Here is a 23583-nt window from a genome sequence, read left to right on the forward strand (position 1 = left end):
TTGAGGCACACCACCTGTTGGATATTGGTAACAATCAGCCACTTGTCTAATGGTTACTGTTAGATGCCCAATCCTCTGCATGGTAATGTTACCTCCACATTGAGCTTTTATTGTTCACTATCTTTTGTAGCACCTTTTAAAATACCTTCTGGAAATGCTAGTATATCCACTAGTCCCTTTTCATCCACAGCACACGTTCCTACTCAAAAGGACTCTAGTAAATGATGAAACTCCAAAAGAACTTGCTCCCCCACCCCCCTGTAGAAATGTCAAGTATACTAGAGGACATGTATTTAAAGGAGAGATGCAGGGCAAATTTTTTGCAGTGAGGTGCCTGGAACAAGCCACTGGGGAGAGTGGTGGAAGCAGATATGATCTTGGCATTTAAGAGGCTGGTAGATATATGAAGGAATATGGATCAAGAATTAGCTGAATTCTACATGTCCAGTACAGACATTGTGGGCTGAAGGGCCTGTTCCTGTACTGTTCTATGTTCTATTAAATTAGACTAACATGATCTCACTTTTCTGACCATGTTGACTCTGCCTGATTATCCTACTATAATGCCTTCTGACATTTTAGTTTCCTTTGTTGCCCCTTTTGAATGAAAGAATTACATTTGCGATATTGCAATCAAATTCATAAATTCAGGAAATTGGGTTCAACTTTTGCACGATGTATTAGCCACCTCTGTAGCTGCCACTTTTAAGAACTTGAGATGAAGGATTCATTGGCTTGTCAATCCACAGCTACAAGCTGTTCAGTACTATATGTTTTCACTGAATTTTTTTCCTTTCCACTTCCTGGTCTGATTTTGTTCTGAGATGTTGCTTGTTTTCTCTAGTGAAGATGAGCAAAATTAATGCATCTGCTGTTTCATTTTTCATTATTAATTCCCCAGGCTTGCTTTCTTATAAGACACATGCCCATTTAAGTCTGGACACTTACTATCTTTTTGCATTTCTTCAGACTTGAGCTTTTTTGGATTTTCCTCATCTCAATAACTTTTCTGTACAGTCTCATAACACCTGCAATTATACACTGTCTTGATGCAATCCTTTAATTTTTGGTTAACCATGGATGTTGAGTTCTCCCTTTGGAATTTTTGTTGGAATGTTTTCATTCTGTATTGAGATGCCTTAAATGTCTGCTGCTGAATCTCATTGGGTCAGGACTGGTGTAGATGATTAAAGGAATGTTGGATGCTTTATTAGCTGAGGTGCAGAATATTAAGAGCAAAGTGTATCCTAGCACTATGCAACTAGCTTGGCCCTGGCTTGAGTACAGTGTACAGTAATGACTAGAAAACTCTGATAGCTTGTATCCTCCTGTTATCGGACTCTTGAATGGACCTCATGCTAAAAGACAGTCTTGTTCTTCCAGTCTACCTTGTTCTGGCCCTTGCAATTTTTGTCTACCTATATGGCACTTTCCCTGCAACTGTCACACTATCTTCTGTTTTCCTTTTACCACGAAATATGTGCATGAAATGATCTGTCTGGATATGGCACAAAAGCTTTTCTTGGTACACATAATAATATTCCAATCCCAAGATGTAATTGCACTGAAGCATCCTAAGGAGATTCCCATGTTGCCACTATTGAATAATTGTAGCTAAGGAAAGATTGGATAGCCCTCCGGAATGGAAGGCTGAGATTTGAGCTGTGTAACATTGACGAGCCTAATGGACTAAAAGACCTATTTCCCACAGTTGCACAAGTGGGGATATAGCTTTAAGTAATAGGATTAGAATTGATTTTCTTTATCCACCCAAAGGGTGGAATTGGCAGAAACAATCATTGAATTTTAATACTTAGCTCAGCAGTTGGTCTGTTACCTGCAGTTGGTCTGTTACCTGCAGGAGTGTAGATCTGATGCAGGAAGGTGGGATTAGGCTGGGTAACTTTCTTAACTAGCATCAGGTAAATTCGGATTCAAAAACCCGCAACCTTCTATGTCAACATCAATTCTTCATACTTTAACTATCTTCAAAGACTTGTCACGCTTGGAATAAAATACAACTCCCAGGAAATCTTTTGCCTCTAATGAGCTTCGAGTTGGTGTATTGAATATACAATATGTATTGAACTATTGGTTTATTATTGTCACTTGTACCAAGGTACAGTGAAAAGCTTGTGTTACAAACTGATTTGTACAAGTCAATTCATTACACGGTGCAGTTACATTGAATTGGTACAGGTAAAAACAATAACAGTACAAAGGGTCACAGCTACAGAGTGCAGTGCAATAAGGTGCAAGGTCACAACAAGGTAGATCGTGAAGTAGTAATAGTTTAAATTTAAAGTGTAGATGATTATAGTAAAGGTAATGAGTAGATCTGTAGAGAGCAGCTTGCAATGTGTTGCCACGCTCTAGCTCCATCTTGCATTTTATAGACACTTCCCTATCAGCTCCTGGTTGTCTCCTCCATGCAGATATTGCCTCTGACACAACACTTGTCCTACACAACTTTTGATCCAGTACCATCCACTTCAATTCTTGGGTAGGCCTTTTAGTGGGACAGTTGCCTCGTATTCCCACTCCTAAAAGATCTCCACTCCTGGTAAAGTTCCTTCTGGTCCATTGCAGAGATGTGTCGCAGTTTGCCCAAAACTCCTGTGAAATGCCTTTGCTTTCATCTTTAATGTAGTTAACTACATGTATGAGAGATTTGGCTTTTCATTATCAATGATGCTAAACTAGTGCCCTTTATCTTGCATTGAATAAAATAAAGCAGAACATAAATGTGCATTTCTTGAAAATAGAACTAAAATTTTCTAGTCTTTGGTCTTTAGGACCTTGGTACCTTGTTGCTAATCCCAGACTTGAGGACTTTGTCTATTCTATCAGTTGCTTTAAATTGTCAGTACTGGGATATTCCTGGTATGATGCACATGTTTGATCATTGACTTGTAAGACACTGGTGTGACTTGTAATGAAACTTGCTCTGAGAGGTCTGTCTTTTGATTTTTCTCCATTGGTATAATGAATCTCATTTAGTCCTATCCCTATGAATGTGTTTGCCACATCTCAGTTGGAGGGTTTCTTGGGTAGATGAACCCAATGGGCAGCTTTTTCTGGATTTGATCTTTGCAGGATTGAAGTATTGGTTTCAAATGCCCACTTCTTGATAAACCTGGAGTGAAGAGTGGTTTGCTCTTTGGGGTTTGATGAATATTCTGAATGTAGAATGCCAGTGAATTGTTAGCATTGCTATGGCTTATGATATTGAAATATGTTGGATGTTTTTCTAAGCCTAAATGCAATTGGGTGGTGGCTTGGATGGCAGTCTCTCATAGGGTGAAACAGAAGCCAACCTTTTGAGCTATGGAGAAAAGTAAGCTTCCAACAACTTCACCACACCTGCCATTTTTGAAAATCCTCTAAGATCTGGAGACATTAATTTGGTCATGATGGGTGTTAATATTCTTAAAGCAGTTTTTTTGATTTGATGTCCGGTATTCTTGTCCCATCCACATCTGGGAATCCTTGATTGAATGGAAGTTGACATGCTGTCGTGACAGACCCCATTTGGGTAGTTGGGCTGGAAAAGCCAAAACCTGAGGAGGTGGTGTTTGAGCAAGACTACTGGTAGGCAAGCATGTGGTCAAAACTGATGGCAAGGACCCAAGTGTTCACGTGAGAAGTATTCTTGCCTTGGGTAAGTGGAGTTTAATATAGTGTTGTTTTCAAATCTCTCAGCCTTCTCCAATATCCTACAGCTCTAAAGATATCTCTGTAGACAACTTAGTCTTGCCTCTTGGATCTCACTGCCTTTTACTATCTTGTGACTGGAAATTACCTTCAGCCACATCACAGAAAAGCTAGATTAACCAAAGTGCAATATCAGTACTTTTATGGGACTCCTTGCAGCAGCCTTCTGAAGTTTGTTTACGACTTCACCTGAACTCAGTTGTTCCTTTTATGTGGCCCTTCACTTCAAAGTAGCAGGCCTTTTGGCCCTCTGCTGGGATGTACTACAAGTGGAAATCCATCCTGTGCACAAATGTTTTATTGGGTCTGATTTTCAGTGTTTGAATTTTGTTGCATTTGATTTCATTGGAGGTTACATCAAATACCTAGAAATTGGTTTGGGAACTTTTTTATCCCTACAAAATCATTAGATGTTACTTGGCATCAATTCTCATCTTAACTTGCCTATTTAATTTTGTAGAAGTATTTTGTATCTCCTTGCTATATGGAACAGGTCACTGGTTTGCTGTGACACTACAGAATGAAAAAGTAACAAGTGGATTGCCTCCCCAAATGCAACTGAAACCTGATCTGACCACAACTGACCTTGGCCTGAAAGCATCTGCTGAATGTTGTTGGTCTTTACACTTTCTCACGTCAAAAGATGCTCCAAGCACAGGCGAACAGTTTTGTCCCTTGTTCCTTTTCTGTTCCATAGCCCCATCCACCTGTTGCAGGAAGTTGACACCAGTAAGTGCTTCCCAGCCAACATTCTCCTTCACTCCCTTGCAACTTGAACTTGGCAACCAAAAAACCCTAAACTTGATTGTCCTGCCCATGCCCTGCTAGGGTGTCTGTATGACAGCATCACTGATGGTATACCATCTCCTACTGTCCAAGATCTCTCCACATCTTCTCTTCCCATCCCCACCCCAAACCCTAGAGTGCTCTGCTGAACTCTGAACCTGACCACCTCTGAAGATGGATGTGGCTTGAGCTTTGGGTTGATGGGCTTGATCCAATCCTGTTGTGATTGGCTCCTGTCAGCTAACCAGACTGGCTTATTACTGCATGACCACTACAGGGGATGAGGATTGTTGCAGTTGTCATGCATTGCTTCCTGGTGTTGAATTCAATCCAGTTAATACCAGCTGAAAGCTGGATTTAAAAATAGCTGTGCATTCAGCAAAACTGTCCCGTCTCAATTTTCAGCATCTGCCCAATGTTTCTTGTATAGAGTGTATATAAAAATCCACCCACTTTTGATAGGAGATTGGCCTTGATTTCAAACGTTTTCCCCAGCTTGTCCATCCTATAGACTTCACTAAGCACCTCTTGTCCTTCAGTTTGGATCAAATTGCTGCAGCCAGTGAACAGTTCCAAATTTGTTGCCATAGATACTGAGGTACAGTGGAAAAACTGTTTTGCATGCCATCCAGACAGATCAGTTAATCACAACAGTCCATTGAGGTGGTAAAACAATGCAGAATAGTGTTCCACTTACAAAGAGTGCAGGCAGCCAATAAGTTAAAGACCATAATGAGGTAGATTGAGGTAGGGGACTGTTAGCAGGAGAGAAGCTGTCCTTGAGCCTAGTGGTACATGTTTACAGGTTTTTGTATCTTCTGCTTGATGAGAGAAGGGAGAATGGGTGGGGTCTTTTATGTTGGCTGCTTTACCAAGGCAGTAAAATGTAGACAAAGTCCATGGAGGGGAGGCTGCTTTCTGTGACGTGCTACCCCAAGTGGAGGACCAATTGACCAAATTATAAGGCATAAAGAAATGGCATGCATCCTGCCTTGTGTATGTAAGTGGGAGGAATATTCCAAGACCAGACCAGACCATTCAAGCGCGCACTGGGGAGATAGTTGCTTGGTTTGGCTGAACACCAGCTTTCATTTTATTTGCCAAGAATCCCAAGTACAAGAAATTACCAATTATGGTTTGAAGTGGGATGATTATATTGTGGGAAAAATCCATTGGAATGATTTGAATTACCACCTCTCTATAACCGGGAAATAAGGGGTAGGGAAGGGTTGGTGATAGTGATAAGTAGCCCAGGCATCGAGCAGTTTCATTTATTTTGCAACATCTCTACCATAATAGATTACATCCTCACTAAAGTGGTAATAACTCCCATGCAGGCAATAGTCTCTCTCCAACTCCAAACTTGGTTATTTCTGTCAAACTTGGTTTTTTTAGGCCAATTGATTTTTGTGAATGTTCCATAATGATATTGCATATTGAGCCTTTGTTTCCAACAGGCATGTGTCTAATATAACTTGTGGTCCTGAGTTGAACCTAGTACGAATCTCAATGTCTTTGAAATTGTTCTTGACTCATCGGTTGAAATGTACTTCTTTTTAAAAATAGGGTATTCGATTTGATCCTGAAAATCCTCAAACTCTCAGGTTGGAATTTGCGAAGGCTAACACGAAGATGGCCAAAAGCAAGCTAATGGCTACACCCAACCCCACAAACATGCACCCTGCCTTGGGAGCGCACTTCATTGCACGGGACCCCTGTAAGTTACTTCGGTTTAACCTTCTGCCATATGACATCTGTTTTTAAATGTGTATCAAGCATTCCAATTATAGGCCATGTACCATGACGGCAACCTTGCCAATTCCAGTAAAGGGGTTGGAGAACCATGTGTATGACATTAAGCTAAGCAGTGCTTTGCATCAATTAGAAAAGTAGAAGATTGAGGACTCTTTCTTTCCCACTCAAGTCCCCACCGCTGTCTCCAACCACTGTGCTTCCTCCAGCTGTTGGGATGGGATACTGATCAATATTTTCTCCAGGGCCAGTCAGTTCTACCCTACATGTGGCTGAGAGGTGCATTTCAGTTGTGGTGGACTAGTGCTCCCTCTTAAACCTACTTGGACTGCCACCCCACCCCAATGCCTGTCCCAAGATGGTGCACTTTGCAGAAACCAGTATGCTATCTGGCAGATGAGCTGAAGTGAAATATGTCCAAGGGATTGCTTGATCTGTCCCGTCATGGTCTCTGCTGTTCTACTCTCTTTATTTCAAGTGATTTCTGGCTGAAAGCAATAAACTGAGGTTCCATGATCTACACTTCACCTCCAAAGCTGCATACAGCATTTGCAACTTGTTTCACTTTGTCCATTGTCTGCCACGAAGCATTGATCTTGCCAGCTTCCTTCTCTCCAAGAGGCCACTGTGCCTAAATAGTGGCTGTTTAACAATGGGATAGTGTTTTTTGTATCTGATGTCAAGTGCTATTCCAGCAATTTTGCAGAATAATCAGAAAGTGTCCCCCTCCTTCCCCTAACCCCTTAGATTAGGAATTGAAGCCAGAAGCAGTATAGGTTGTTACTAATTGGAATTGTTTTGAATATCTACTGGAATGGAGCACCTGGTTTGACTAATTTGATAACTATTGGGCTGAATGCAGAAATCATTACACCCTAATTAGCCTGAAGGAAGGACAATGCAATGTGAGCCAGCTTCAAGGTTAATGGATAATTAAGGAAATCTATAAACTGAAGTATCCAATTGTAATTATCCCCAATTGAGCAATTTTCAATGATTGCATGTCATGCAGTTATTTCCTTCAATGAATGTTATTGCAATGGAACTGGTATGGTCTGTAGGTTTAGTCTTAAGTGGCAGCAGGAATCTTTGCTACCCATCACCCCTTGCAAACAATCCTGAGGAATATGGAGCCTCTAACCCCTGGAAACCAGTCAAGATAAATTCAGCTAAATCTTTGCAATTGCTTATAGTATTACTTGGGCTTGGAATAGCCAGGGGTTGGTTCTAGTTGGATTGAAGGAGCAGGGGGGCCATCTAGCCTCCAAGCATCCAATTGGATTGTGGCTGATTTATGTTGACATCATCCTCTCCACAAAACCATATTGAGTTGCATGATCTATAGTGAACACTTATTGCCAACTTTTGTGATGCTCAAACTTTAAATCCTCAAACTTGGGACTGGGAATATTGTGAAAAGTAACTTCAAAATGGAAGCAGTTGGGTGAAGGCACAAAGGTGGATTTTGACTGTCATACTTGCGGCCATTTGCCTATCCAGCTTTTAGCTCTAGGAGTGATCCCACTTCAGTCTTCCCTTGTGTCCATCCCTTGTGATCCTTCTGCCGGCCACCTACGTGAGGGGTAATTTGCAGGAGGAAATTAACCTAGCAGCACACTGGGGGAAGAAACTGGAGCACTAGGGGGTGGGGAAGAACCCACTGGTTACAGAAAATGTCTGAGGAGTCTGCGTAACACCAGAAGTCAGGATCGAACCTGGGTTGTTGTGCATCTTTTAAACCTGACTTTCAAGAGAAAGCTATTAACTATGCTGTAGCTGATTCCTTGGTTTAAATTCTCTAGGTGCTTGAAACACTCAGTTTATCCTTGGATACAGAAGAGAATTTATTTGCCATTTCTACTTCCCCAAAGACAATCCAACAACCCAGATTCTAACCCTTCCAATTAAAATCTCTTCAGCGAAACTACTTAGGGTGTGATATTCCTTTCATTTGGAAATGAGGATAAAAGGTGTGCGTGGGAAGGTCAATGAAAAAGATTTGGTCAGGTTCTGTAAGATTACTTTCATTGTGACATGCTTCAAAAGCAAAGCCATATTTCTGGCTAGAGCTAAATAATGTGGATTAATTAGTTGGAGCCCAAGTTTGAGATGGAGGATTTAGATTTTTAAGGAATACTCATGTAGTTACATTAACTGTTAAATTGTTTGGCCTGTATAAGATTTGGGTTTAATTGTCTTGGATCTGCAGAGTAGGTAATTGCATAGTTAGTTAAATTGAAAGCATTGGCAGACTACCATCAAGTTGAATGTTTTGAACCAATACTTAAATTAAAACTGGAGTTTGAACTCTCAAACTGAGTGGCAATTGTCTAAAATGATACTTTCACTGGATTGCACAAGGTTCTGCAGGCAGATTTGCATATGCTGGTTCAAAAATTCTACTAACTGGCTTTAATAATCTGCATTCTACTGAGATGAAGAGCCTTGAGATCAAGTGATTATGATACAAGGTGTACATTTTGTACTAAGTTAGCTTTTGACATCAGTGGGAATGAATCTCTGATCAAATGTATTCATGAGTGGGTGTAAAAGTTTACTTTTGCTATTCACAAAATGCTGGAGAAGTCTTTTGTCCCTGAACCTTGATCTCTGAAGCTGAAACTCTCATGTTAATGGAGTTGGGTGTAAATTTATCCAGAGAACAATGTATTACATATGCAGCAAGTTTTAGGAATCATTTGAACAGAGAACTGGAAACCCAAAGAATTAAAATTGCTACATAACAGTGAGCTGATTCATTGTTGGCACAGAGCTGAGAATTTGCAACCTAATCTTGCTTTTTCTACCTGCTCTGGTACTGAAAGCAACTGATACAAAGGTTGCACTTTATAACTCTTGAATTGAGCTTAATTAACCATTAAGCTAAACATTTCTTGACATATGAGAACCTGCAAAATATTTGCCACTTCCTTTAGGCACTACTGTTAGACCAATGAGCTGTTGTGAGAATTTTTCAGGTCGAGGAATGAATATGTATCTTGCTCCACACAGCAATGGGCAGCAATTTGCTACACTAGAAATAAAGTGAGATTGGGCTGGGTGCTTAACAACATGCACTATCTAGTTTTGCAAATTTTTTTTTGAAACTTCAGTGAAATTCCTTTTGAACAGATTATTCTAAATTTTAATACTGTCTAATAAACAAGGGCATTGCTTTGACTGTTTAAATGTATGTAATCCTGTTCAGCTGATGAATTCTAAAACTCTATGCTGGATGCCAACTTGGCTTGAGGCTTTGATCTTAATGCAGACGATGGGTTAAGAGGCCATGGGTAGTGTCAGAATGTATTTGCAGAAACCAAGTTGGTGCTCTTAAAGGTGTGGCTGCTAAATGATGCAACAGTATAAATGTTGGTATGTAATCTAAACCAATCTAAGGGCAGCAGTGAGGCATATCTAGAACTGCAGCCTCATAGCTCCAGTGACCCAGGTTCAATCCTGACCTCTGGTATTGTTTGTGTAGAGTTTGCACATTCTCCTTGTGACTATGGGGGCATCCCCCGGCTGTTCTGCTCTTCTCCCACATCCCCCAAAAATGTGTGTGTTAATTAGCCACTGTATATTGCCCCTGGTGGTGCATGTGAGGGTGAGAATCTTGGGGGGGTGGTATAGAAGGGGATGTGGCCTGAATTATCAGGTAATACAGAAGGATAGGAAGACAAGGGAGTTGGGGGTAATGATCTTAAGAATGAGATCACGGTGATAGTGAGAGACAATGTAAGGTCTAGGGAGCAGAATGTTGAGTCCATCTGGGTAGAGATTAAGAATAGTAAAGGGGGGAAATCGCTGGTGGGAGTTGTCTATAGGCCACCAAATATTATTTATCTTTGCATGGGGGGAGTTTTTGTTTTTGCAGAGTAGGGGAATTGAGAGCTGTGGAGAAAAGGCAGGAAGGTGGAGCTGAGTCCACGGCCAGATCAGCCATGGTCTTACTGAACGGCAGAGCAGGCTCGACTGGCCAGATGGCTGCCTCCTGTTCCTACTAGTGTACTTGGAATGGAGTAGGATTGGTGTAAATGGGCAGTTGATGGTTAGCATGGACTTAGGATGTGTTCCCATGTTCTGATTCAAGATGGCCCAGTCTCAACCCAAAACCTTGACTGTTCATTTCCCTCCACAGATGCTGCCTGACAGAGTTCCTCCAGCATTTTTTTGCTCTGATTTTCTAATTGCCCAGAGTTGAGGGTTGGAGGTATCTGGTTAAAGTTTAAATGTTGCATTGTTTTGTTTTTTTTAAGTGACTAAAAAGCTATAAAATTTGTGTTCCATGTTTCAGATGACCTTGCAGGAACAGCACTCATCCCTGCATCTCCAGAGGCCTGGGCTCCCTATCCACTGTACACAACAGAACTGACCCCTGCCATCCCACATGCTGCGTTTACCTACCCCGCTGCTGCTGCTGCAGCTGCTGCACTTCACGCTCAGGTAACTAATGGTAGCTGTGTCAGCAGCCCAGCACTTCCAACACCACTCTGCACAGGTCCTGATTTATTCCTTTTAGTCTGATCACAATGCAACTTTTTATTTTTTGTACCTAATCGATCACAGTTTTCTTACTAATACACAGGCCCAATCCAATGGACTGCATCATTGCCAACCCCCTACTGCATTGTCAGATTTGCATGGATCACCTTTACTTTGGATCTGGGTGGGGTGGGGCATTAAAGGTGCTGTCACTGGTCTAGAATGAGCTAGACACGCCTTATTTTCAGGGGTCAAAGGCTTGTGGTTGTGCAGGATAAACTTCAAGCAAGAATGGATTATTAAAAGAATTCAGTAAGTAAATCCAGATTTTTTTGAATTTAAAACTGTATTTTTAATAACTTGCATATGAACAGTACATTGCTTTTAGGGAATTCCTTGCAGGTGAATTAAATTCTCAGTCAATGATTGGAAAAAGACATTTGCAAATTGCAAAATGTTTAAAGTCTTTGTGGGAGCAGTTTGCCAAGTTTCCTAGAGCCAAACTAATGCATAAAGGTGCACATGGCACTCCCTGGCCCTTGGACTGGGAATGGATGGTATTGCTTGGATACACAGCAACCAAGGTAGGTGTTTCCTCCTGTGGTGACTTGGATGCATCAGACTGAAATATATCCTTTTAACAAAGTGTGTGAAGATATTTCCCTCAATTGGGTTCCACTGAAGCCAGCACATTGCATTTGCAGCATATAAATAGACTTCTACCTAATTGAACTCTCTCCAGTGTTTGTTCAAGTGTGAGCCTTTAAACCTGCCTGTCCTTGTAGTAAATAAAAACCTACTGCATAATTTGACCTCTTTGAAGGAAGACTGGTGTTTGGGTGAGAGTTGTGGTCAGGAAGTTGTCCAATTTGTAATTTCACTTGGAACTCCTGGGAAAGATCCTTTCCAAAGCATTTGCCCATTCATTGGTACAGATTTGGGGAGCAGTCATTAAAATTTTGCAGATGGATTAACTGCAAGGAAGCCTGCACTGACTTGCCAATGGGGAAAACACTGCAGTATTGAAATTTGCCCTAGTCAGATAATTGGGTTGTTTTGAGCTGTATGTGATCTCCAGGAGCAGAAATTGGTAGGTGGGGGGTGTGTGGCTTAAGATCTCTCTACCTGGGGATGATTTAGTCCTCACTTTTTTAAAAATGATCAGGGCCCAGGTGCAAAGGAGAGGCAATGGAAATCTGCTACAAGTTGTGTTGAAGAGCATATGAGCTGCTGAGGATTTTGGCCAACATTTGCCCCTCGAATATTTAAGTAACATCGCCTTCCTGGGATCTTGCTATGCAAATCATTTTTTCTAAAGTAACAGTATTCCATTGGCTGAAAGCACTTTGTCTTGATGCAGTCTTTATGATGCTGGATGTGTTGCTGCTGAGATCATGCCAGATGGATGTGTGAATTTTCATTGGTTTCACCCAATGTATCTGGAGCACATAAATTGTGGACCAGATACCAAGAGGATTAGTTAGTTAATCTGCACACTAGATTGAGTTTAGGTTTCAGCTTGGTACGTGGACCTGTTTGGGGCCAATTCTTTTGGATTGGCGAGTTGTGGATAGACCAAATGCACCAGCAGATCCACCCTGTCCCTTTTAAGTCGTCATGACCTGCTCCATCACTGGAACCTATTTGAGCTCCCACTTGAGCCAGGATCAGTGTTAGTGAAGCTTGTTCTTAAATACTGACCACAAGTCTAATGTTACGGAGCTCCCGTGGTCCTTGGTAGCACCCATCCTCTTGAAGGCAGACTGCCACGCTTCTAGTTTTTTTGTGAATTGCCCTCTTCTGGCATTTCCTTACACATGAGCATCCACTGAAGTTTCTGCATCTCTGGTTTGAAACTTTTTTTAAAAGCAGTTTATTCTCAGCCAGACTGCATGCCCCCTGCTAACTGGGGACACTGCTTTGCAAGAAGGAACTGAAATTCTTGAAGTGGTTCTCTTGTGATCAAAGATTGATCAGAACGTCTCGACACTGGTGTTTAAAATGAGCAGTCTTACTGAAACATGCTAAGGAAGGGGCTTGATGGGCTGTTTGAGAATGTTTTTTTCCCCCCCTTTCAGTGGGGGTTGAGGCTAGACTTGGAATTAGGAGATAATGTTGAGTTGAAGGAATACTCATTAAAGACTGAGGAATTCAGAAGGTTGTGAATCTTGTTTACTTCATCTGTGGATGTAAAAATATTCATTTAAAGTGGAGATTTTTGACTAGGTGCTTGGAAGGACTGAGTAGAAAATCTAGTTTGGGACTAACCATTGTGTAAGCTATTATTGAATAAATTGGAAAGTTTGAGGGGTTACATGCCCTTCTCCACTGAACATTACTACGTTACACTTGGCATGCTCCATCCCAAAAATGCATTGAGAGTGCTTTTTTTAAATCAAATGTGGATGGCATCTTGCAGCAGTGCTTTATAAAGTGGTAAATGACCTTATCCCAAAAGCCAACAAATAAGGAAGTTGTAGCAACACAAAATGCTGGAAGAACTCAGCATGTCAGGCAGCATCTATGCAGGGAAATGTACAGTCGACGTTTTGGGTCAGGACCCTTCAGGAATGGAGAGGAATAGGGCAGAAGTTGACCTTCTCTATCCCTTTTTGCCTCTTCCACATGGACACGGACACACCTTTTAGTATAGCGGTTAACGTAATGCTATTACTGTGCCAGCAACCTCTGCATGGGTTTCCTCCCATGTTCCAAAGATGTACAGGTTAGGAAGTTGTGGGCATGCTTTGGCGCCAGAAGCGTGGTGACACTTGCGGGCTGCCCCAGAACACACCATGGGGAAAAGATGCATTTTGATGTACATGTGACTAGTAAAGATATCTCATTCTGGCTTCCACCCTCTTCCTCTCCAGTCCTGATGAAGGATCCTGACCCAAAATGTCAACTGTTTTTCCTTCTATAGATGCTGCCTGACCTGAGTTCCTCCAGCATTTTGTGTTGCTCAGATTCAAGCATCTGCAGAATCTCTCGTCTCCAAATAGGGAATTGGTATTGGAGTCGTCTGTTTGCTGCTTTGTTTGCCTTGAGACTTGCACGATTCAAATTTGTCTAGCAATGGTTTAAGCAACTGACTTTTAAATTCAGTTCAAAAGCTGCCTGAAACCCTTGTGGAAAATGCCTTCCATTTGATCCTTGGTGACATTGACCAACTTGGAAGGGGAAGTGTCAAATTTACCTATTAATTAATCTTTAAATCATGGAACCCTCTGTAGAAAGATGGGCCTTGTTGGTGAGCTGTTTCTGATTTGATCATTTGTGTAAAGCTTGCTGGCAATGCCATTGTTTCATCACCAAAGATTTGGCTAGATGGGCAAATGTTGCAATGCCCAACTTCCACCCTCTAAACTTGAGTGCAAAATCTTGGCTATTCCTAGTCTAGTCTAGCCCTGTGCAGAGTATAGTGTCATCTTTGTGCTTCCCGACATTGGCTCCTGCTCTAGCAAATGTCTTGTTATCTCAAATCTCTCCATCTTGGTAACTGCTCCAGCCTTGCAACACTAGATCTTTGCTCCTGCAGTTTAGTTCTTTCTGTTCACTGGTTGCTGTGCATTCTGATGGAGCCTGAGACAATCTTGTTCTTGATCAAGAGATTCCCATTTTGAATATCATTTTAATTTTGCTGGGTTAAATTTAACACTCCAGTGATTCTCTTTGCATTAGTTGCCTCCAAGTTTTAAATGCAATTTTGGACTGTTGAAGTCCAAAGAATAGAAATTGAGCTCCCTGATAAGGGCTTGGATTCCTTCCACTGATGTTGTGCATAAACTGCTCTGCAAAGGAGAATTAGCATGTGCTCTTCTATGACAGTTGCAGACTACAGGTCAAGAGCAAATAAGCTCATTCTTGTTTGCTTGAAGGCCAATAAATTACTGGGACCTGATGGCCTACATTCTACAATTTGAATATTGCTATGGAGACTGGATTCACTGGTTGTTATGCAAAATTCCATGGATTATAGTCATGCAATATGGAAATAGGCCCTTCAGCCCAACTGATCCATGCAAACCAAGATTCTCATGTAAGCTAGTCCCATTCACCTGCATTTAGCCCATCTCTCTCTAAACCTTTCCTATCCCTGTACCTGTCCAAGAACCCTTTTTTAAATGTTAATATACCTGCCTCAACCACTTCCTCTGGTAGCTCATTCCATATACTGACCACTCTCTGGATGAAAAGTTTACCCCTCGGGTTCTAAACCTATGTGCTCTAGTTCTTCATTCCCCAATCCTGGGGGGGGGGGGCGCAAGGAGGAGACTGAGTGCATTCACCCTTTCTATGCCCCTTATGATTTTGTACACCACTAAGATTTCCCCTCATTCTCCAATAGGGGAAAAACAAATCTCAACCTCTCTCCATAACTCAGTCCCTTGGGTCCCAGCAACATCCTTGTAAACCTCCTGCACTTCCAGTTTAATGGCATCTTGAATAGTTCCCACAGGATTGGAAGGTAGTAAATGTAACCATGAAGGGAGGAAAAATTGGAACTAGCTAAACACTAGTAATCAACATGCTGGAATTTATTAAGTGGTAACAGTGCATGGAAAATGGAATTGGCTAGAGTCAACAATAGCTCAGGAGGAGGCCATTAAGCCTAAGTCCATGCTGGCTCCCAATGGAACAATCCTATCAATTCCCCTGTACCCCATCTATATGTTCCCTCTCCTGCTCAAAGATTTCCATTTTTTGTTTGGTTCTTTTGCCATTTGCACTAAAGCATAATCTGTAATAGCCAGTGAACCTACCAGCATGTATTTGGGGTATGGGAGGAAACCAGAGCACCTGAATGAAACCCTCAGTTACAGGGAAGGTTCAGTGTCCACACACAGCATCCAAGACTGGGATTGAACCTGGGTCCCTGGAGTCAAAGCAACTGCTAACTATGCTTCTGCTCTCCCACAGTGATTGTTGGCTCAGACATTAAGTAGAAGAGGTTATGGTGAACCAGTTGGTGGTGGTGTTGGGTGTCCAGGAGGTCTTTAAGGATCCACACAAGACAATTAAAACTTAGTGTATTATGGGTGATTGGACTGAGTATTAGCAAGCAAACAGGAATCAAAAGGCAACATCAAACTGAAGATGACTGTAAGATACCCTAAGTATTGGTGTTAGGTCCCAGCTGTTCCCATGTACATTAACTGTTTGGGTGATAGGATAAATTGTAGTAATCAGGTTTGCTGAAATAAATCTAGGTGGCAGTGTGGGCTGAGGGATTTGCAGGTCAACTTTTAAGGGTCTGTAGACAGGTTAGGCAAGAAGATGTGGAAAAATTAATTTTTAAATGGTGAGAGATGAAAGTTGAGGTCTTGGTTGTTAGTGTGCACTAATCTGATTATGCAGGCACAAAGCACATTTAGGAAAAGTTTGTCCATCCTTGCAAGAGGATTTGAGTGCAGGAGATTGCTTGATCCAATTACATACAGCCTGGGTAAGACTTCAGATTGGATACTGTGTACAGATCTGGTCTTCCAACCTGAGCAATGATGTATTTCTGGGAATGCAGTGAAGTTTCCAGATAGATTCCAGAGTGGTGAGTTTATATGAGAGGCTTAGCAGACCAGATCTAGACACCCGAGCTTAGAAACATGAAGGAAGATCTCACTGAAATGTCAAGCCTTGGAAGAATTTTGCACAGGGTAGATGTGGCATGCTTCCTCAGGCTGGGTATCTAGGACCAGAGGTTGGCCTTAAAATAAGGAGCTAGCCATTCAAAGCTGAGATGAAGAAACTTCAGAGGCAGGTGAATCTAACCAAAAAGGGTCAGTTGCCAAGTGCATTCAAGACCAGTTTATTTTTTATGAAGGGTTAATGGACTATAGGCTAGTGCAGGAAAAATACCAAGTTACACTACCCACTATGAATGTTAAAACAGGTGCGAGAGACTGGGTGGCCTACTGTCTGAATATTTTTGCATCTGATGCTAATCAGAACCCTAATGGAAAGGATCTGGGTCAAGCTTTTTGTTTCATTCAAGTGTGTAATAATCCTAAATTGTTGGGAGCTCTTGCAGTAGACTAATCCCTTTGTCCAAAGCTTTTGCATTGAATACCTCTGAGTGGGGAAATGCTGTCAAATGTCTTGGATGCTAATCTTAGTACCTGTGTTACTGGCTCTAGATTTTCTCAGCTCCCTGTATTCCATTCCATTCTTATGTACTTTAGAATCAATCTGACTCAATATCTGCTATGGATCAAAAGTAGGAAATGTTGCGGGATGTCGATGTGCACAAGTTAGAGCATTGGTGGCTTAATGTGCCCATTAAATTTGATGCATGTATAGTACAATACCAGTCACTCCTGGATGTTAAATTTGCCAGAATGGTGGGATCATCTCTTACCAACCCAAGTTTTAAATTTCTCATGGAGACTTTGGAAAGTGTTTTATGGGCAGAATGAAGAAAGAAAACTATTGGAGAATAGATGATAGAATGTCTGCCTTTTAAAACCAAGGAGCTAATCACCGCCAGAGCAGTGCTATTGAAAATCTAGTCCTGTCAGCTGGTCAATGCTTCATGAATTGAAACACAGAATTCTATGGAATATGTTCAGAGATCTGCTTTTAAAATATTTTGCTTCAACATATTTTACTTCTGCCAGGGTTTCCTCAAGCACTTAAATCCTCATTCAGTAGCATTTCCATGTATAATATTTTAATACATACGAACTAAAAACAATGTTGAAGCACTTTTTCAGGCAGTGTATGTGGAGAGTTTGTTTTGGATCTGAAGCATTAAGTGTTCCTCTCTCCACAGATGCTGCTTGGCCTGAGTGTTTCCAGCATTTTTGTTTTGGATGTTCAGCTTCTGCACTTTTCTCTTCCCCACCCCCTCCCAAAATCTAGAACTTGTTTACCTGTTCTGCATAAACCAACTTCACAAATCTTGTGTTGAATGCATAATTGGACTTGAATTGACATGTAATTGAGGGACTCCCCACTTGGTTAGATTAGATTTTGAAGTGTAATTTTTTTTGATTTGCACATAACCCAGTTCTAGAGGCTTGATGGTAGCCACCTTGGTTGACCTGTTGAATATTGCTGGTCTTGTAAGACTTGTAATGCAAAATTCATCATATCTATGTTCTAACCCTGGACCCCCATCGGGGTTCTGGCTGTAAAGCCCATTGTAGAGTTTCCCTAGAGTTTGACCTGGGGAATCTTGCCCTGATCCTCCAAGTTAGACCCGGTGCAGGGCCCAGAGGTGAGCTGCAGGTTGAGGCAAAGAAACAATTCACTCTTAATGTCTTGGCATATTTTTGTTTTCTCTAGGGGAAATTGCCTTAAATGCCACCTGTCAGATGTAAACTAAATTTCTAATGGCACCAACTACCTGTAAAGCAGGAGATAGGAGCTTGCCTTTGAGACTGCTTCTCCACGCTACCAAAGCTACTTGGATTACATGAATAAGATGCTTTGGGCCATTCAGGTGGACCCTCCATATCTGGGCAAAGGGCCACTGACCACAGGCAAAGAAAGCATGTTGGGGTGGGTATGAGTTGGGGTGGGGGGAACCATGTTCCCATCTTATTTGAAGTGTGGCAAGGAGATTGCAGAACCAGTGTTTTCAGTATACGCAAGAACCATGGAGAAAAGAAAATTGCTGGAGGAAGTCAGTGGGTCAGGCAGCATCTGTGGAGGAGAATGGACAGTCACTGTTTTGGGTCAAGACCCTTCATCTGGACTGATGAATAGTCTTGACCTGAAACATTGACTGTCCATTTCCACCCTCAGATGCTGCCTGAGTTCCTCCAGCATCTTGTTAGTTGTAACACTTGTAGTCTATCTCTCCCAAAGAACCATGACTTTAGATCAGCGGTAGGATCTTCTGCAGGCTGAATCATTCCACTGGACTCTTGCATGTCTCTCCAAACACACTTGTCCACTAATGGCACTGGGGTCTTGAAGCAAATCACATTCTTAAGTCTTGGACTAAACACATTTTTAATCTGTTGCATTGAAGCTTCAAAAAAAGAGGCTTAGTTGAATAATGGTGAAACTAGTTGCCATGGCAGTTAAAAGCAATTATTTTTAAGACTGGAACTGGTACCTTATTCTGCCTTGGTTAACTGTTCTGAAATCCTGGGATTGTTGGTAGGTCTTGTCTTCGCTATTTTTTTTCCCATGAGCACTGCACGTAAACTGGGGGTGCGGAGATTTGCTAGAATGCTTCCAGATGAGCCTGTCTCCTTGGCATTGGAGATGATTAAAAGCAGTTGCTGGATCTGTTCAAAGTCAGCTGGTTTTGATTTGAGAAATTTTCACCTGATCTACTGGCAGTGATTAGCTCCCTTGGGGTCTTGATTTGGTGTAGGTTTCCTATGTGGGGAGGTGGTGGTAAGAGGAATGTGATGAGGGACTCCTAACTCTAGTCTTGAGCTGCTGCATGTCATCAGGAATGCATTTGTTGTGATTTTTGCATAAATCCTTAAATACTTCCATCCTATCTCCTCCACCACACAGCCCCCCCCCCCCACCAAAACACAGTTGATGCCCCCAAGAATCTAAATTTGTTTTAGCCAGGAATTGTCTGCAGATCCAATCACCCTTTTTAGGTGTCTCCCAACATTTCCTTCCAGGAAACTTGCATCTTTTATCTCTTCCTTTGATGCAATTGTTTGTTGACCATTAAGGATATAACAAATATCATGGTAATATCTATGGACAATGATTTGTTCTTCTAAACAGTCCTTAAAGGGTGATATTTAATGTGACTAGCTGCTAGTTGACATTGCTACTAGTAAATTATAAATGACCTAAATATGCTTGGGGCAGCAAGGATAACTTATTAACCATGGACTTTGAGCTTTGTCACTTGTTCTCTTCTGCTCCATAGGTCTAGCTAGTTGGTTTGTACAGATAATGAGGCCTATGTTGATCCATTGTTAACATCCATGCCTTTTGCTGTTTCCCTTGTCTTCCACTATAAGATGCACCATTCATATTGGCCCTTGGGGGTTTGCACAACTGCTTGTAGGCACTAATTATTTAACTGCACATGCTAATATTGGCTGTTCCTACCAGCTTGGACTGTAAGGTTACTTCACCTTGTAATTAAAATGCATGAAGCCTTCTCCAAATTAGAATGTCCAGTTTTAATTCTAACTGAAATTACTTCTCATAGACACTGTGGTTAATTGTACTTATGGTTGACTGGCTTCAAAATCAAATCCTAAATGAAACTTAAGAGTTCTAACCATCTTTGCCCAGTTTTAGCACTTTAAGCAGTCTGTCACATGCTATTTTTTAAATCAAGGCTGTAATGTTGTATTTTAAGGAAGCTTCCCTATTCTTGGTCTAATCTTCTGTTTGCCTTGTGCTCTGTTTTTAAAAATTGAGGGAACTTTCCACTTTGCTTCAGATATTGCCATAATGAAATATCCAAAAAGGACACCACAGTAATGTTGATTCTCAAATCAAGTGAAGGTCCACCAGATGCCTATACACTTCACAAACTGCTTCAGAATTGAGACGACAAACTGCTGGAGAGACGACCCTTGGATGCATAATTTTTTTGGTCTTTAAGCTGCTGTACCTTTTTTTTACAATGTTTGAGTATGCAAGGTGTGGGTCCTTCCCAATGCCTCATCTGCAGAAAGAATGCCAATGAGTCCCTCTGCCATTCAGTGAGTGACTTGTAACCCAACTCCATATACCTTCTGAGATTAGTAATCAAAATTAATTGATCTAGAATTGGAACCCATTGCCCTTAATGGAAATATTTCAAACAACTTCTATACTTTGTCTGAAAAGCTTTTTCTTAAATGCCTGAATCTTGTGTTTAGGCTTGGTTCACTGGCCCTGCACTTTTTGATTGTAGTTGTACAGTAGTAGGCCCTTTCACCCACCATTATCTATGCTGACCTTTTGTCCCAATCTACACTGATCGAATTTTGCCCACGTTAGGTCTGTCCTCTTAAGTACCTCTATTGTATCTGATTCTTCCACCTCTAGTGCAGTCCAAGTATCAACTACTGTACATTTGTGTGCCTAACTTGCCCTTCACACCACCCCCCCCTTTTTTTTAGAACTCCCTTCTCCTTGATCAAGAGGGCACAAGCTTTTGATGCCCACATAGGGCAAATCAATCTTTTCCCTATCTATGCCTCTCATAATCTTGTATATCAGGTTAAGTATTTGTATCCATTCACAAAATTCCCTTTTTGAGCATGCACCTTGTTTAGTGCTTGGAATGTGTTCCCAGGAATGTGCTTATAGACTGTGCTAAAATGGTTCATTGTAGCATGTGGAGGTGCATAACTGACAGTACTTTGCCAGGAATCTAGCACAAACTCACCTGGCACTTGCCCACAGTTCACTGTAGAGGTGCTACTTGTGAGTTGAGCTAATCAGCACTGAGATGTGGGGCTTGACTGCACAGTGAGTGTGGGCCATTACCAGGGACTTGTAGCTCCATTTGTTGGCAGACTGCCTGAACCCTCTAGTCTCCCTTATCACCCCCTGATGGTGATGGAAGCTGCTGACCCCACCTGGCTGTGCAGCACTCCAATACGAAGACTTCCCTCTGGTTACTGGCTCAACGGCCAGTACCCAGTGCTGAGCTTGATCCTGTAGAAGTGTCTGGGTTGGGGGCAGTGGCAATTTCTGCCACATCCACCAGGAGCTGATGAGGGAGACCATGGATCTAGGTGGCCTGTCAGTACATGGCGCCAGTCCAGTCCCCAGCAATGGCCAACACGGGGGTGCGGCCCCAAGCCTCGCATCTCAATACTGATTGGCTGAACTGCATATCCTGGCCCTCTGAGACCATACTAAGCCATGGGTAATTTTTGCTTTGGGAACCTATTCTTGTCAGGTTCCTGATACAGCAGAGAACAGCTGCAGCAAGCACCTTAACTACAGGGGTAGCTACTTGTAACAGTTTGGAATCCAAGACAAAGAGCACCATAACAAATTGGTCTGGGGATGGAATTAAATGGGGTACTAATCTATCTTCAGTCTCCACACCCCCCAACACTGAATTCAAGGGAATTAAATGGTGTAATCTTTCATTGTAACTGGGCTCATCGTCTTTGACATTTCAGGAGATTGGTGCATGGAGCCCAGAACACTACCCCAGGTGTGATCTAATCATAGTTCTGTTGCCGTAGCATTCATTCAATGACCAGTATTCCATTAACCTTGCCTTGTTTCACACTTAAAGGTCACTTGGCCCATTGGATCCATGATGGTTTCTTGGAGTAATTCCGTGTCCCTTCGTGTACCCCTGCGACTTGTACTTTCTCGCATGCCCATCAGCTTCCTTTTTGATTCTTGCCTTTAACCTATACTAAGAGGTAAAGTACAGAAGCCATTTAGCCTACTGACATGTCTTTGGGATGTGAGAGGAAACCCATGTGGCTGTAGAGAGAATGTGTACAATCCACACAGACACCAGAGGCAAGCATTGAACCTGGAGGTGAAGCAAATGCACCATTGTCACCTATCTGTGCCACCTGGGTCCAACTTTTAGCCATCATTGATATTTAATGGTATAACTAGAGTTTTCCCACAATCACAACCTTGGGCTTGTCACAGACAAGAGCCTGGAGCCAAACACACCATGGGTATGATAATGTAAGGGTATCCTGTGAGGAGTGACTCCTGATGGCACTCCCACCACACAAAGAAGAGGCAGCATAGTGGTACAGCTAGTAGAGTGCTGCCTCAGCTCCAGAGGCCCAGGTTCGATCCTGACCTCGTGCTGCCTGTGTGGAATTTGCCTGTTCTCCCTGTGGCATTCCCCCCAGTGCTCTGGTTTCCTCCTGCATACCAAAGACCTGCTGATCAGTAGGTTAACTGGCTATTCTAAATTGCCTCTAGTGTGTGTGGTTGAATGGTAGAATCTGGGGGAGAATAAAATGAGATCAGTGTAAATGGGTGCTCGGGGTGGTCTCATTGGACTGAAGGACTTTTTTGTACTATATCTACCTATTTGCCATCTAAAATTGAGGCTAGAGTGAAACAATTTGCTTGCCTCAAATAACTCCCAAGTGCTCAGAAGTTGGATCCAGAATTGTTATCACACTTCAACCTAAATGTTTCCTCCACCTCTATTGTATCAATGTGTGTTGTCTACAAAACAGTTACCGTGCAGCATCTCCCAAACCTACACCTTCTACCACCAACAGGAGATAAGGGCATTGGTGCAGGGGAACACCACCAGCACATTCCCCTCCAAGTCTCTCACACCATCCTGATGGAATTATCACCATTCCTGCACCTGATCCAAATCCTAGCAATTTTTAACTAACATCAGTGTGGGAATGTGTGGGTTAAGGCAGCAGCTGATGACATCTGCTTGACCATTTGGGTATGAGCAGAAATGCTGGCCTAGCCTTTAGCCACAAATTTGGGAAGGAGGGGGATAAGCTATTTGGTTCAAAGGAAGGAAGGGTCCTACCTGATTCTGCCTAATTTTGTAATGTGAACTCATCAGTAAATTTGATGCTTGGCTCTCGCTAACCATCTAACATGCTAATTGTGTGTTCCCTGTACCCCTAAAAGTTTTTTTTCTCATGTGCCCATCATCTCTCCCTTGATTCTTCTTTTGCTACTCACCAACACTACAGGTAACTTGCAGCAGCCAATTAACCTCCCAGTCCATGTTTGGGATGTGAGAAGAACCCATTCCATCATGGGGAGAATATGCAAACTCCACAGCACCAGAGGTCAGGATTGAACTTGTGTTACCTGGAACTGTCGGTGACCAATAGACAGAACCCAGATTTCCTGACTGATCTCCAAACCTGATGCTCCCTCTTTATTCAGGGCAGCTCTGTGGGGTCTTGCACACTTCCCTCCAACTCATTTGACCTGTTAACTAGAATTTTA

The 23583-nt window shown here is 42.1% G+C and overlaps 1 protein-coding gene across 1 annotated transcript in view; it reads left to right on the top strand.

Moving 5' to 3' along the window:
• LOC127585235 (RNA-binding protein with multiple splicing 2) overlaps positions 1 to 23583 on the top strand; it is an 88316-nt gene that overhangs the window by 57805 nt on the left and 6928 nt on the right. Inside the window, exons 5-6 of the mRNA XM_052042535.1 lie at positions 6067 to 6217; positions 10550 to 10698. Of these exons, the coding sequence (XP_051898495.1) occupies positions 6067 to 6217; positions 10550 to 10698 (300 nt within the window). The remainder of the gene's footprint in view (positions 1 to 6066; positions 6218 to 10549; positions 10699 to 23583) is intronic.

The sequence above is a fragment of the Pristis pectinata genome, chromosome 32, assembly GCF_009764475.1.
Source record: "Pristis pectinata isolate sPriPec2 chromosome 32, sPriPec2.1.pri, whole genome shotgun sequence".
NCBI classification, from domain to species: Eukaryota; Metazoa; Chordata; class Chondrichthyes; order Rhinopristiformes; family Pristidae; genus Pristis; species Pristis pectinata.